The sequence below is a fragment of the Lontra canadensis genome, unplaced genomic scaffold (genome assembly GCF_010015895.1).
Source record: "Lontra canadensis isolate GAN:19392208 unplaced genomic scaffold, GSC_riverotter_1.0 scaffold189, whole genome shotgun sequence".
NCBI lineage: Eukaryota > Metazoa > Chordata > Mammalia > Carnivora > Mustelidae > Lontra > Lontra canadensis.
The window spans coordinates 1,332,188-1,347,595 of NW_022631183.1; the positions used below are offsets into that span (position 1 = coordinate 1,332,188).

At 51.5% G+C, this 15,408-nt stretch overlaps 1 protein-coding gene across 6 annotated transcripts; it reads left to right on the plus strand.

Annotated features, from left to right (window-relative positions):
• The first annotated feature begins 1,226 nt into the window (after positions 1-1,226).
• Positions 1,227-14,029, plus strand: SLC4A9 (solute carrier family 4 member 9). Of its 6 annotated transcripts, XM_032847484.1 has the most exons (23): positions 1,228-1,487; positions 1,832-1,992; positions 2,265-2,378; positions 2,786-2,841; positions 2,994-3,151; positions 3,412-3,499; positions 3,860-4,014; positions 4,194-4,310; positions 4,482-4,656; positions 4,818-4,951; positions 5,131-5,393; positions 6,281-6,339; positions 6,574-6,762; positions 6,869-6,982; positions 8,188-8,349; positions 8,497-8,675; positions 9,372-9,444; positions 10,930-10,998; positions 11,252-11,425; positions 12,243-12,395; positions 12,492-12,542; positions 12,752-12,852; positions 13,851-14,029. In XM_032847484.1, exons 1-22 carry the CDS (start codon positions 1,270-1,272, stop codon positions 12,803-12,805), a joined length of 2,916 nt encoding a protein of 971 aa, XP_032703375.1. In that variant the 5' UTR covers positions 1,228-1,269; the 3' UTR covers positions 12,806-12,852; positions 13,851-14,029. The 6 variants fall into 6 exon arrangements, with proteins under 6 accessions (XP_032703377.1, XP_032703380.1, XP_032703379.1 ...); XM_032847485.1 differs by lacking the exon at positions 12,492-12,542; XM_032847486.1 differs by lacking the exons at positions 10,930-10,998; positions 11,252-11,425 and having other exon boundaries at positions 1,227-1,487.
• The last annotated feature ends 1,379 nt before the right edge of the window (positions 14,030-15,408 follow it).

The window sequence follows — 15,408 nt, forward strand, 5'->3', positions numbered from 1 at the left end:
AAAGCTTTCCTTGCAGAGAGAAGAGCTACAGCGAAGACCCCCAGGCAGCTACATGCTTTGCATGACAAAGACCAATGCAGCAGGAAAGGAGTGGGCAAGGGACAGTTGTAGGAGATGTGGACATAGGGATAGGGCCAGACTGTAGATCTTACACGTTATGACAGAGTTTGACTTTTCTTCTAGGAGTAATGGGAATGTCTTGGATGAGTTCTGAGAAGAGGAATGTAGCTTGATTACCTTTTAAAAGGATCTCTATGGCTGCTATGCGGATTAAGAACTTTGGGCAAGGAAGGAAGAGTGGAAGCAGGGAGATGATTCCAAGAGATTAGAAAGCTATTGAAATAATTCAGGTGAGACAGGATGGAGGCTTGGAACAGAGTGGAAGTGTGGGAGGCGGGGGACATGTGGTTGGATGCTGGGTTTACTTTGAAGGTAGAGCCAACAGGACTTGCTAATAGACCACATTCTCCTTTGTTCTTTGGGCTCCAGGAACTCCTTCATACACACACCCTTGCTGGCGCCTCTGTCCTTACTCCCAGGCTGAGTTAGAAGGGCAGACCCCAGGGACACTGCTAAATTGGAAAGTTTCCAGGTGTGGTCAGACAAAGGAATTTAAGCCTCAGGCACTGTGTTCTCCTTGCAATGCCACCTTAGCCCATTTAATGGGCTGGGACTCTGCCTGGTGTCTCCCTTATAGTAGCCTGGCTTCTCTAAGAGAAGCCAGTTACTTATAACTGTTACTTCTGTAACAGACCTAGTTACTTATTAGGTCTCTGTTTATCCAAATGGGTGCCTTTAGGGTGTATTGGTGACACTCAAAACAGTCCTGAGGGTTGGTGTTTGTATTTGATACAGAGTAGGGGGCTGGATAATCTGAGGGTCCCTGTCCTCAGACCTGGGCCAGTGACTTACTCCTGTTAATTTACACAAAACACAGTGCAGTCCAACCTGATCCCATAGAAAACACACACAACATTTTGGCCCCAGGCTGGGTATTTCAGAAGAGCTTGGGAAAGATCAGGTTAGCCTTACAAATGCTCACAGGCAGCCAGGGCTGGGGAGAGCAAGTGGGAAAGGGAATGATCCGGTTGGGTCTGGAGTCAGCAGGCCTTGCTCTGTTTGCGTTGTGCTGCTCGTGTGTGTGTGTGTGTGTGTGTGTGTGTGTGTGTGTGTGTGTGTGTGCATTATAAATGCAGCCAGCTGGAGGGCCTCTGGATTCAAAACCTAGAACTGCACTGCTACGTAAGAGTCTGTGCAGGCCTCTCCAAGATGAAGCTATCAGGCCAGGAGGAGTTTGAGGTCTCCAGTGCTTGTGAAAATGTGCCCACAGGAGAGCTGGACAATGGCACTGGCTCTGGCCCCAGCCCCAACAACCCCTCAGACACAGACAGAGGGGAGCTGGGGGTACCCAAGGACCCTCTGCTCTTCATTCAGCTGAATGAGCTTCTGGGCTGGCCCCAGGCCCTGGAGTGGAGAGAGACGGGCAGGTGAGTCGGACCCAGGGCAGTTTTATGGGTTCTTTCCCTTTCCCCAGCTGGGGACTCCTCCATGACCCGTAGCTCCTCCTGTGTGAGGAGGTGCTCTAACCCCCAATCAGGAGTTCCTCTCTGTGAGTTCAGGCCCTCACCCTCCATGATGCTTGGCTTTCAATGCAGTGTACTTGTGAGTTCCCCAAGACCCCAGGTGAGGGGTGAATACCCAGGAGGAGACATATTTTGCACCACTGGGCCCAGGACTCCCCCATGGCCCTACCTTCCCTGCCTCTCCTGTGTGCTCCCTCCTGCACCTGGGAGAGATGACCCCGATAACAGTCCACTCCTCTCCACTGCAGGTGGGTGCTGTTTGAGGAGAAGCTGGAGGTGGGTGCGGGCCGGTGGAGTGTTCCTCACGTGCCCACACTGGCACTGCCCAGCCTTCGGAAGCTCCGCAGCCTACTGGCCGAGGGCCTTGTGCTGCTGGACTGTCCAGCTCAGAGCTTCCTGGAGCTCGTGGGTACGTGGGGAGCCTTTGCAGGGAGGGCCTGGGCAACTATGCCATTTCGCCAGGACTACCCCTGCAAATCTTACAACTTTCCAGAGCTCACCCCACCCCACCCTAGGGATTAGCCTTCTCTGTCACTGTGGGGGGTAGAGGGTGGGGACGGAAGAATAGAGTAGAGGAGCAAGTTCCCCGAATGGAAAGGGACCTGGGCAGAGGGGAAAGGGGAAGAGTTTTGGGGCAGGGAGCTGTCAGGAAAGGGTTGGAGCTCCTCCTCTGTTCTTCAGAACAGGTGACCAGAGTGGACTCGCTGAGCCCAGAGCTGAGAGGGCAGCTGCAGGCCTTGCTGCTGCAGAGACCCCAGCACCTCATCCAGCCCACAGGCACCAGGCCCTGCCAGGGTGAGAGGCCTGTCTTTGGGCCCAGCAGCAAAAGCCCTAATCCCCCTGCCCCCTTCCTGGACCAAGACCAGCCTAGCCTTGGCTTATACCTCAACTCGGGTCTCATGGGTGAGAAGAAGTGGAGGTAATGGTAAGGGGAGGGAGAATGGAGGGGCCAGAGTTCTGGGAAGGAATGTTGTTGGTAGGCATTGTGCCAGGAGTTTTATGTGTAGTATCTCATTTAATCTTCACAGCCATCATGTGAGGTAGTACCGTAATTAGCCCCATTTTAGTGATAAGAAAGCTGAGGCTCAGAGAAGGGAAGCTCCAGTTTTCATCGTTTGTCAGAGGTAAAGCTTGTCAGGAAGCCCAGCTGCCTCCACCTCCAAAGCCCGTGCTCTTAGTCACTGCCTAATCCTGTTTTGAAGGGTCTGCCCATCCAAGAGAGGCTTCTCACAGTGAGGAAGCCCCACTGAAGGAACAGGTTTGTGGCCCTTCCTTGGGCAGGGCTGGGAGAGGGGTCAGGGATGAACAGAAGTTCACCCTCCACTTGCCTCATTATCAATCAATATTTTGCCAACACCCACCTCCCCAAATGAGCTCTTGTCCTTCGTGTCTCCTTGAACCCCCAACCAGCATCAGAACCCCCTGAGACGGAAGCTGCCTCCAGGGGCTGAGGCTGGGGCTGTGCTGGTAGGGGAGTTGGGCTTCCTGGTGCAGCCCCTGGGGGCCTTTGTGCGACTGCAGGATCCGGTGGTGCTGGGACCCCTCACTGAGGTTCCCCTCCCCAGCAGGTAAGGCTGATGAGAGTGGAAGGTTCTGGAGACCAGAAAAGCGATCTTTACTGGGGAGGGGATTGGGAGGTCTCTGGTCCAGTTCTTTTGGGGGTGAGTGCAAGATGGTGCTCGGGGGTCTGTGGAGGGGGTAGTGGTCAGGGCTGCAAAGTAGGTGTGCACATGAGTGTACATATGGGGGCTGGTATCAAGGGCAGAGATCAGGGCTGCCATATGGGATAGCTGCCTCTGATATTTCTGGGGCCCGGTTCCTTCTTCAGATTTTTCTGCCTCTTCCTTGGTCCTTCTACACTGGGAAAGGGCTACCATGAGATGGGCCGAGCAATGGCCGTCCTCCTCAGTGACCCGGTGAGCTGGGCAGGTGTGTGTGTGTATGTGTGTGTGCACGTGCCCACACAGACTTGTGTCAGTGAGTGTGCACGTGTGAACTCTAGATGTGTGACAGAATACAGCAGTGAGGCAGAGTATGGCCTTGTGTCCATAAGAATGAGGACTGAAGTTTCCTTTGCTACCGCTGGTGTCCCCTTATCTAGCACAGTGCTGGCACACAGTAGGCAGCCAACAGGTACTGACACTGGCATGCATGTGTCAATGAATGAATGCTTGAGACGTGTCCGCCTATCTGACTTGGGTCTAGCTTAGAGACTGTGAAAATGCACGTAAGGGTCCAGATCTCCATTTAGGGCCCCTCTGTGCCCCTATCCCTAGCAATTCCAGTGGTCAGTTCGTCGGGCCAGCAACCTTCACGACCTTCTGGCAGCCTTGGATGCCTTCTTAGAGGAGGTGACAGTGCTCCCTCCAGGTCGGTGGGACCCGACAGCCCGGATTGCCCCACCTAAATGTCTGCCTTCCCAGCACAAAAGGTATGGGGGTGGGGGGACTTCCCACTGTGGAGGAGGGTAGGGGATTCCAGGAAAGGGGTAGAAAGTCATCTTTGGATTCCAAGCCTGCTGGCAGAGACACGAGCAGCCACCAGGGGGCAGGGTGCCCAGTCATGCCGGGTTGGAGATCCTCAGGCAACCTGAGTTCCCATTCTTTCCAGGATCCTCTCACAACTGAGGGAGGTCCAGGGCCCCTCTGCCCGGCATGGGGCCCTGGCTGAGGACAGGTATGACCACGGGCTACAGCTGCGCAGCCCAGAGTTACAGCGGACAGGCAGGTGAGGTGAGCTGGGGTGAAAGCAAGGGTAAGCGTCCTGGGAGGGGTCAGGGGTCACAGGGGCCTAGAGGCATATGCTCACTGTGGAGGGGCTCACCCAATCCCAGGAAAAGTAGCAGGGATGGGGCATGGGATGGGGCCACCCGGGTCACTGACAAACCATGGGTGGGAGGCTGTTTGGGGGCCTTATCCAGGATGTGCGCCGGAAGGCCTCATGGTACCCCAGCGACTTCTTGGACGCGCTACATCCCCAGTGCTTCTCGGCCGTGCTCTACATTTACTTGGCCACTGTCACTAATGCCATCACTTTTGGGGGACTGCTGGGGGAAGCCACCAGTGGTGCTCAGGTGAGTGGGGAGGCGTGAGGGGGCAGGCATAAGTTGTGATATTCTGCCGGCCATGCCCTTTAACCCTCCCTGGGACGATGGGTGGGCTTCCCTGGAAACTTGGGTTGCTGTGCTGAGGACTCCAGTGTTCTGGGCAGACAGGGCTCCCTGCTGGCTTCTAGGGGGTGCTGGAAAGTTTCCTGGGCACTGCAGTGGCTGGAGCTGCCTTTTGCCTGATGGCTGGCCAGCCCCTCACCATCCTCAGCAGCACGGGGCCAGTGCTGGTCTTCGAGCGCCTGCTCTTCTCCTTCAGTAGGTAGGAGAATACCCCAACTGTCACCAGACCCCCACAAGCCACACTCTCAGCCTGGTCCTGGCTGGGTCAGTAGGGGAGGGTGGAAACTGTCTGGCTCCAGGGGCACTTAACCTGGGTTAAGTGGAGAGCAGAGCAGCTCTGCCAATTCCTGTCTGTGTTACCCCTCCCGCCCCCACCAGAGATTACAACCTGGACTACCTACCTTTCCGCCTGTGGGTGGGCATCTGGGTGGCCACATTTTGCCTGGCACTGGTGGCCACAGAGGCCAGCGTGCTGGTACGCTACTTTACCCGCTTCACCGAAGAAGGCTTCTGTGCCCTCATCAGCCTCATCTTCATCTACGATGCTGTGGGCAAAATGCTGAGCTTGACCAGTGCCTATCCCATCCAGAGCCCTGGGTATCCTGCCTATGGCTGCTTTTGCCAGTACGCAGACGTGGGAGGTGGGTGAGGGAAACAGGGAGTTTGGCAAGATGGGGAAGGATGCAGGAGGGGGAGGGGTTGTCCTCTTGCTGTCCCTTCTTGTTAAGTTCAGCTGACTCCTAAATACTTACCCAAAAACCAGCAGCACTTTTCCCCACTCTGGTTTTGAATCAATTGAGAAGTAACAGAGCAGGCCCAATATTGTTTTTTCTTTCTGACAATGCCAATTGAAGAACATGCTTACATCTATGGAGGAATGGGCTTCCCAACAATGAAACCAATATTAGATAGGTTTACGCACTCAGTCATGGCTGCACTGGACAGGGACTGTCTTGCCCCAAAGGAGCAGAGCTAAATGCATGCACAGTGCAGGCAGCTTATTCCCAAGAGTGAGGAGAGGAGGGAACAGAGAGAGACATGCCCGGCTTCTTCTCTCAAACTCACAAGTCAAACAAATTGCTGCTCTTTCCCCAGTCTGAGTGACCAACTCAGGGGGAGAGTGGCCCAGCATATTACTCTGGCACAAATACCTCCATGTGGAAGGAAACAGCAGGGATGGAGACAAGATGTCCTCTCAAGTGTGCCAGACTCTGCTGGGCATGAACAAAACCAGTTCTTGTCCTGGTAGAAACCCATAGATGGTGGACTCATCCATTAAGCAAACATTTGCTAGGCGTCTTCTATGGCCAGTCCTGTGCTGGGTACCAGGGATACAGATAGGTGAGGAATTTGAAAGGACCAGGCAATGTTCTGAGGAGCACAGACTTGGTAGCGATTGGAGTCAGCAGACAGATGAGTCAGAACTAAGAACTTTCTGGTTCATTTGGCCCATGAGATTAGACTTCTGAGGGGTTGGAGAAGGTTCTCAGGGGAGGGGCATATACCCAAATTGTTCTCTGCTTCCCAGGAAATGAGTCTCAGTGGATGAGGACAGAGCCAAAAGACAGAGATGACATCTCAAGTCTGGTGAGGGCCTGTTCCGGGGATGGGGGGGTGCCCAGGAGAGAAAGGCTGGGAGCCAAAAAAGTCAGTGGTTCCTGGCTTTACCCACCCCACAGGCTAGGCAAACCTCAAAGGTCATAGAGGCCCAGACCTGTGCTTTGGCTGGAGACCTCTTATCCTGGGCCCCTGCTGTCTGAGTGAGTGTCTATTTTTATCCCATTACCTATAACCTCATCCCTGACAACACCCTCCATACAGGACCTAGGCTTGGTCAATGCCTCCTTGCTGCCCCCACCTGAGTGTGCCCGGCGGGGAGGCCACCCTCGTGGCCCCAGCTGTCATGCAGTCCCAGACATCGCCTTCTTCTCCCTCCTCCTCTTTCTTACCTCCTTCCTCTTGGCCATGGCCCTCAAGCATGTAAAGACAAGCCGCTTCTTCCCCTCTGTGGTGAGTGTTACCTCTCTTTTTGTGGGTCTTGTATGTGCATGGGAAAGGGTGAAGAAGGAAGGGGGTGGCGGGCCTGAATCTGACTGAGTATTCACTGTGTGGCCAGGTGCGCAAAGTGCTCGGTGACTTCTCCTCAGTCCTGGCCATGCTGCTGGGCTGTGGCCTTGATTCCTTCCTGGGTCTGGCCACACCAAAGCTCACGGTGCCCAGTGAGTTCAAGGTGAGAGCTGGGAGTATAAGACAGAGGGGAGAGCAAGGCCAGCAGACAGGACCTTGGAGGAGGAAATGCATAGATCCCATGCTTCTCTTCCTCTGAGCTTCCATTTCCTTGCTTATAAAATAGAAAGGGTAATGATAATGACCTCACAGAGTTGCTGTGAGGATTAATGAGGCACTGCTGCTGACACAGTGGGACAGAATACATGGCAGCTATTATTATAAATTAAGGGTTAAGAGGGTGGGTTCTCCTCAGCCAGTCCTGGGTTTGAGATCCTGTTCTGCCACTTCCTAGCTGTACAACCTTAGGCAAATTAACTCACATCTCTCATCAATGAGCCTCAATTTATGCATCTATAAAATGGAAATAATAAATAACAATGGCTCCTACTCTATAAGTTGTCTTGAGCTTCACAGAAGATGAATGTAAAGCATTTTACCACAGTGCAGGGACGGGCACATACCAAGACCTTAATAAATGTTACTTATTGTTGTCATAGGTTGGCCCTACCCACTCCACTACTCCCCACTCTCTTCTTTGCCCCCCCCACCCCAACTCCTAGCTGCTGGCTCTGATCTGGTAAAGCTGGAGCTCCCTATCAAGGGCACAGGACAATGCATAGGACAAGGCTTAGCACTGACTTAGCACTTAGACTTTGCCTGTGCATTTGGAGACCTCCTCTCCAGGTTCCCCCAGGATAGGAGAACAGGGGGACTCCACCTGGGGTAGCCTCAGGGGCTCAGAATCTGAGCTGGCAACTGGGGTCCCCTCCCCCACAGAGACGCTTATAATCAGAGCAGACGCAGACACACCCAGCCCTGCCCCTGCCCCAGATCAAGGCAGGTCTGAGCCTGAGTCGCTCCACCCTGGTTGGGGGGCGGGGATAGTTCCTAGGGAGGAGGGTGCTGTACATCAAGTAGTGTGGGCAGGTCTCACCCTCCATCTCCTCCTCTTGCAGGGCAGGAGGGACCCTGAGAACCCAAGTGCAGAGCCCCTGGCTCCAGCCCAACACTTAGGGTGGTCCCGCTCCTGCTGCCCTCTTTTAAGACACTGGGAGGCTTTGAACCAGCTGTGCATACACATACTGCTCCTACCTACCATCTTGGTCTTAGAATGGGGGCTAATGGAAGAATGCCAATGCTGGGGTGTAGAGATGAGGTACTCTTGGGAGACCCTCTCTAACTTGTCTGTGGAACACCCTCTCCCAGCCCACACTCCCCGGGCGTGGCTGGCTGGTATCACCTTTTGGAACCAACCCCTGGTGGCTGAGTGTGGCAGCAGCCTTACCCGCCCTGCTGCTGTCTATCCTCATCTTCATGGACCAGCAAATCACAGCGGTCATCCTTAACCGTGCTGAATATAAGCTGCGGGTAAGGCCTGCCGGGTGATACCCTAGGCCCCTAGCCCAAGGGACAGAAACTCCAGGATGGGGTCCAGGACCTCCCTCTCCCACTCCAGAGGGCAGAGAGCCCAGGTCTGGTTTAGTTTCTCCCTCAATGCTCTACCACTACGTGCAGAAGGGCGCTGGCTTCCACCTGGATCTCTTCTGTGTGGCTGTGCTGATGGTGCTCACGTCAGCGCTGGGACTCCCCTGGTATGTGTCGGCCACGGTCATCTCCCTGGCCCACATGGACAGTCTTCGGAGAGAAAGCAGAGCCTGTGGCCTGGGGGAGCCCCGCAGCTTCCTGGGTATCAGGTGAGGCCAGTATTCAGGAGGCGAGAGTGAGAGGTGGTCAGTAAGGTGGTAACGGTGGGAAATGAAGCAGTTATCCGGACAGCTTAAATTCGAAGCTGGTGACTCCAGAGGGCTCTCACTGCTCGTGAACACTGCAGTGGGGTGAATAGAGGGGTTCTGGGCTGAGACAGGTGTGTCAGATCTTCCCCCATTCTCCTTTGGCCATGGGATAGGAAGGGCCCTTGAGAGGATCCTCGGGGCTGTGAAGGCAGAGGCAGCCAGGGCTGGGTGAGGCCCGCTAATTTCCCCTCCCCTCAGCATTGGAGTACCTCATTAATGTTAAAGAGTTACCATCACAAAAACAATTTGTAACTACTGGAAACACAATGTGTGGAAAGTATGCAAAAATAACTTTGAAACCAGGAAAGAAAAGTTTTTATGGCCTGTAAAAACTGCTAACTTCCAATCAAAATCAAAATAAAAAACCTATGAGCTTGAGTGGATGGAGAGGCCTGGGACACCCGAACTGAAGTGCCCTGCTTGTTCCTCTCCACCAGTTTTGCACACCGTGCCTAGGTGACTGCCCGGGTGGGGGTGGGGGTGGGGTCCCTCCACTTCCCTCCTGCCAGTGCCTCTAGTAGTGTCTGGTCCATGTCTCCGGGCCTGGCACCTTGGGGGCTCCCCCAGACCCCAGCTAACCCTTCCCTCTCCACACAGGGAGCAGAGGCTGACAGGCCTGGTGGTGTTCATCCTCACAGGAACTTCAATCTTCCTGGCACCTGTACTCAAGGTACCTTTGTTAGGCTGGTGTTGAGGGTTGGGGGGGCGGTGCAGGCAGGGCAGCACTAATAATAAATAAAGCAAGAACCGACACTGGCTAAATACTTACGGGGCACCAGGCACTGCGTTGTTTTCTCCACAGTGGGCCTCATCTGGTCCTCACATGGATCCTGAGAGGCATCCGTACTTCACAAATGAGGAAGCTGAAGGTTGAAGAGGTTAAGTAGCTTACAAAAGATCACCAAGGGAGCTAGTTTCTCAGGTCCATCCAAGAACTCAACTTCTTACCCAGGGGCTTTCTACCCAGTGGAGCAGGGTGTGGGCATGCCTCCATCCTCTGTGGCCCAAGTGGGATGGTACCCTGGCTCCAGCCTCCCAACTGACCTTAAACGGAGAGTGTGATCACAACCCAGAAAAACCTTGAGGCAAAACCCCTTCCCTTCTCTCCTACCAGGTATTTGTAGAATACCTGCCATGTGCAAGGCTCTGCTAGACACTTGGGAGAAGGGGGCAGTGCACAGGAAGGGGCAGGAGTATTGAAAAAAGATAATGGAGCCAAGCCCCTATTAGCAACATACACACGTGAACGAAAATTAAGTAACATGTAATCACAGAACTGTTCAACAAGCCAAGGCAGCAAAGCAATCGAGGGCATGGAGAATGGCATACAAGAGTCATTAGTGAGGAGAGGTTTGGGGAGGGAAAGGTCATGGAGCTGGGTGAGAGCGGAGTAGTTGAAAGAGCCAGATGGACCAGATCAACTGCTTACTACCTAGGTGACTCTCATTCAGCAGATATTTACTGAGCATAAACCATATGCCAGGCACTGTTCCAAAGACTGGGGATAACAGTAGTGATCAAAACAGACCATCCACTGCTTGCAGTCTGGTGAGAAGAGACCCATGAAAAAAAAATTAATAAAATAGGATGATTTCTGATAGTGACTACTCCTAAAGAAAAATATAAGAGGGTAAGGTGATTAAGAGTGCAAGGGGTCTACTTTAGATTGAAAGGTCACACCCTCCTGGGGTGTCAAGAGATGAGTAGTGAGCAGCCTGAGTAGCGAGAAGAAAGTCAAGGAAGGGCATTTTAGGTGGAGGGAAATAGCAAAGCAAAGCAAAGGGTTTGCAAGGGGGAGAAACAAACTTGGGCATGAAGAGGGAAGGAAAGGAAGCCATAGAGCAGGAACAGAGAGAGCAGAGAAAAACATGATAGATAAGATCGGAGAAGTAGGCCAGATAGTAGAAAAGTTCGCTTAGACTCTCTGAAATCCAATTCCCCCTTTTGTAAAATGGAGACAGTTACAGAATTTAGCTCCTCTGACTGTCTTGAAGATTCAGTATCAGGCATGCAAAGTCAGAAAAGAACAGAAAGAGCTGGATAGGCTTAGATGTGGATGTTGGAGGCTGGGGTTGGAGCCTAAGTCGGGGTGGGGGGCATCTGGGCAGCTAGCAGAAGTGAAATCCTTTGCCAGCTCTCTGCTTCTTCCTACCAGTTCATCCCAATGCCTGTGCTCTATGGCATCTTCTTGTACATGGGGGTGGCAGCAATTAGCAGCATTCAGGTGAGCCCATTACATGTACCATGCAATCCCACTCTTCCTCTTGTTTCCTGCTGCTACCTCCTGCCTATACTTGCCAAGTCCTCTCCTATCCTCTTTTCTGGACTCTTCTGGGCATAGGACTCTGCTGCCCTGCTCTGAATGGGGAGGGTGCCAAGGGAGTCTTCTGGCTTCCCCCTCATGCTAGGCTTGGATAGCTAATAGTGACACCCCCCAGGCTGAGTATCCGGCTTTCCTCTTCCTCTTGTTCCCCTAGTTCACAAAGAGGATACAGCTATTACTGATGCCAGCAAAACAACAGCCAGACCTCCTGCTCTTGCGGCATGTACCTCTGAGCAGGGTCCACCTCTTCACAGCCATCCAGCTTGCCTGCCTGGGTCTGCTTTGGATAATCAAGTCTACCCCTGCAGCCATCATCTTCCCCCTCATGGTGACTTGGGGCTGGGTTGGGTAGTGTCCCAGGGATCCGGGGAGACTCTGAGTCTGCGAGGGTGGCCAAAGCCTCCACAGGAGGAAGATTCTCCCCTTCTCACTTGCCCTGGCTCTGCCTGGTTGGGAATCTTAGGACAGAGAAAGATAGTTGAGAGATACCCACAGATAGGCTAACCCTGGGACACCATTTCCAACCTCTTTGGGTTCAACCACTGACAGAGACATGAAGTAAAAAAAAAAAAACAAAAACCATCACAAACTGAGTCCCTGGGAGGGGCAATACTGGCACTTCTGTTACTCAGTGAAGAGATGACACTGGTGGTTTCTGGTCTTATCCTTACTCCCCTAGGAAGAACCCTGGGCTTCCTAGTAGGGCCAATCTGATTACCATATCCCAGTTCTGTGGCTTCTGGAAAGGTTTTTTTTTTTTTTTTAATTTTAAAAAGATTTTATTTATTTGACAGCGGGGGAGGGGAATACAAGCAGGGGGAGTGGGAGAGGGAGAAGCAGACTCCTCGCTGAGCAGGGATCCCAAGGTGGGGCTTGATCCTAGGACCCTGGGATCATAACCCAAGCCGAAGGCAAACACCTAACAACTGAGCCACCCAGGCACCCCTTCTGGGAAGTTTCTAAACTCTCAGGGCCTCAGTTTCTTTCTCTATACAATGGGAACAATTATATCTCATAGGAATGTGTCAGCATTAAGTGAAGCAATACACAATGCATAGGAGATAGGAAGTGCTCAATGCATGCTACTGCTGCTCATGTTTCACTGCTTTCACTGACAGCCCTGGGCCTTGTTTCTAACCCTGCAGTTGCTGGGCCTGGTGGGTGTCCGAAAAGCACTGGAGAGGGTCTTCTCACCGCAGGAACTCCTTTGGCTGGATGAACTGATGCCAGAGAAGGAAAGGAGCATCCCTGAGAAGGGGCTGGAGCCAGAATATTCACTCAGTGGTGACAGTGAAGATGTGAGCCTCAGATGGGCCCTCTCAGGAGAAGTGGGCAGGGGTGGGGAGAGCCCTTTTGTCCAGGAGTCATTCCTAAAATCTAATCTTTCTATTAAGCCTGAAGATCTGATCAACACAGTCATTCCCCTTAGGTCCTCACTGACACAGGTACACTGAAAGAGTCAGGGAAATCTTTCTTTAGAGGGAAGGGGCCCTGGTTTATGAGTCCGTGGGGGTGGAAAGATCTGGGGACAGCTCTGGTGGTCTTTTCCAACCATGATCTTTGTCTCAGTGTGGGTATATATCCTTTCACTTTCTGGGTCCCTTTCTCTCTGCTCTGTCTATTCCCAACTCATCTTGGGATCTTTCTTTTGCAGTCAGAGCTGATGTATCAGCCGAGGGCTCCAGAAATTAATATTTCTGTGAATTAGCTGGAGTAGGAGTTTGGCAATAGAGACTCCAGGAACCTGAGCATGAGGTAAGGATATGAAGGAAGTGCCCCTGGGGTTGAGTATGGGAACGTGGGGGTCAGACCTTGGAAACCTCCAGCGTACTGGAGGTTTCTCTTCATGTTGCAGTTCCTCTTAAACTCCAAAGTAAGGGAGGGAAGAATGAAATATGGGAGGGTACCTGGGCTTGGCTACCTGTGGCACTGAAGTCTGGCCAGTAGAGGGAGCTCAAGCTCACGCCAAATTGGATGGAGAGCTGCAGGGCTGGGGAGGAAGGGGTATAATGACCAAAGTAGGGTAGGGAGTGGGGAGGAAACCAAGTAAGGGTACAGCTCCCTGCTGCTTTCCTTTGCCCTGGAGGCCACTCCCTTAGCCTTCTGAGAACCACATTCCAGACAAGTGGAGGGATTCTTTGCCATTCCTTCCATTTTTTTCCCATCCATTTATCAAAACTGTTTATGAGTACTATGCTTAAGGAGTATCTAGATACCAGAGATATAGCCGTGAGTATGATAATCATGGTCCCTGACCTCATCAGTTTAAAATCTACCAGGAAAGACCAACAGGGAGTTGCTGGAGTGGGATGGTGTTGGCTAAGGCAAGCACCAGCTGTGGGAGCAGAGAGGCCTCTAAACCCTTCTTGGAGGTGGTGAGGGTGGGGTGGTCGGAGCTGGAGAAGAGGAAATGGTCCATAACTTGAAATTTGAAGAAAAATGAAGAATGGCCAGAATAAGGTGGAGAGAAATGTTCTAGGCAGAGGGTGCAGCATGTGCAAAAGCCTGCTGTTTTTTTCTCCTTGATAAGCTGAATTCTCTTCTGGGCCACAGAAACCCTTCCATCCATGCCTTTCCAAGTTCAAGGGCCCAAGAAGCCCCATCACTTGCAACGGAAAATTCTAGAGGGCAATTCAGCAGCTATCCCAGAACAAGATCTGCTGGACTTTCCATATCCCCTATAGCTCCTTTGCACTATTCTTTGATCTGCTGTGCCCCTGAGTACTTACTCTGACCCCACTGTCTTCTCTCAGTTCACAGGTGTTACTCGGAAGTCTGGATGTTGTTGGCTTTTGGCTTAACTGCCAGATATTCAGTTGACTGGAACCAGTGGGGCAGGACTGGAGGGCAGCTGGCCAAGATTTCCATTACCCTCCTGAGCAGGGCGTAGAGAGTGGCAGGGATGGGGCACCTGGGTGGCTCAGTAGGTTAAGCAGCTGCCTTTGGCTCAGGTCATGATCCCAGGGTCCTGGGATTGAGCCCCAAATTGGGCTTTCTGCTTAGTGGGGAGTCTGCTTCTCCCTCTCCCTTTGCCTGCCGCTCTGCCTACTTGCACGCGCGCACTCTCTCTCTCTCTCTGTCAAATAAATAAAATCTTTAAAAAAAGGAGAGAGAATGGCAGGGAAAACTCAGGTTTGCTGGTAACCCTGGGGGACTGACCACACCCTATTCATCCTCTACCCCATTAAAGGGACCTGGAAACCCTTCCCAATTTGAACTTTCTGTCCTCACAAATTCTTTTACAGAATCGGGGGTCTCTGGTGAACTCTTTTCGGTTTGCAAAAGGGGGAAAAAATCTTTCCCAGAAAAATTATTCCTCTATTTAAAAGTTTTTTATACAGGGTGCCTGGGTGGCTCAGTTGGTTAAGCAACTGACTTACGCTCAGGTCATGATCCTGAAGTCTCAGGATCAAGTCCCACGTTGGGCTCCCAGCTCTGCGGGGAGTCTGCTTCTTCCTCTGACTTCCCCTCTCATGCTCTCGCTCTCTCTCATTCTTTCTCAAATAAATAAAATCTTAAAAAAAAAGTTTTTTATACATATGAAAACAATCCTTTTTTTTTTTAATTTTAAAAGTAAATGATGGGGCACCTGGGTGGCTTGGTGGGTTAAGCCTCTGCCTTTGGCTCAGGTCATGGTCCCAGGGTCTTGGGATCAAGCCCTGCTTCGGGCTCTCTGCTCAGTGGGGAGCCTACTCCCTCCCCACCACCGCCTGCCTCTCTGCCTACTTGTGGTCTCTGTCTGTCAAATAAATAAATAAAATCTTAAAAAAAAATGAGATTAGTGCAAAATATTAAAACACTACAGAAATAAATAATTTTGAAATGAAAACCATACCAGTGATGATCAGTGTCCAAATTTCAGTGTATATTGTTCAAATTTATTTCAAGGGACATGTTAATATTTTCATTAAAATGAGATTATACATTGAGTTCTACAACATGCTTTTCACTTGATATGCATTGAATATTTTCCCCATGCCAATACATATCTACATTTCTTTCTGTAATCTGCATAGAGTGAACAACCTAATAATCTAAAAAGGTACCGTATGTACAAAAGAGTATATAAAATGTCTTCTGGAGTTACAAGAATTTCTTGAAAGCATACACCTTGGAGTGAAATTAAAGAGTCACTTAAAAGAGAACACTTGTGTATGTCAGTTCATCTATGAATTCTAAAGTTAAAAATTATATTTAATCTAGCATTTTCGTTGTTTTAGTTAGGAAGGTTGTTCAGGAATTTTAACCTATATGATGCCAGAAGTGGAAATTCTTTTTTATTTTATAACAGTTTCTTTTTAGGTAACCTCT

Excerpts from the sequence above, each read along its gene's own strand:
- SLC4A9 (XM_032847484.1), top strand. The coding sequence starts at position 1,270 with ATGAAGCTATCAGGCCAGGAGGAGTTTGAGGTCTCCAGTGCTTGTGAA. Across the intron at positions 9,445-10,929 it reads TCCTGGCACCTGTACTCAAG|TTCATCCCAATGCCTGTGCT; the intron begins GTACCTTTGTTA and ends TCTTCCTACCAG. Across the intron at positions 10,999-11,251 it reads CAGCAATTAGCAGCATTCAG|TTCACAAAGAGGATACAGCT; the intron begins GTGAGCCCATTA and ends TTGTTCCCCTAG.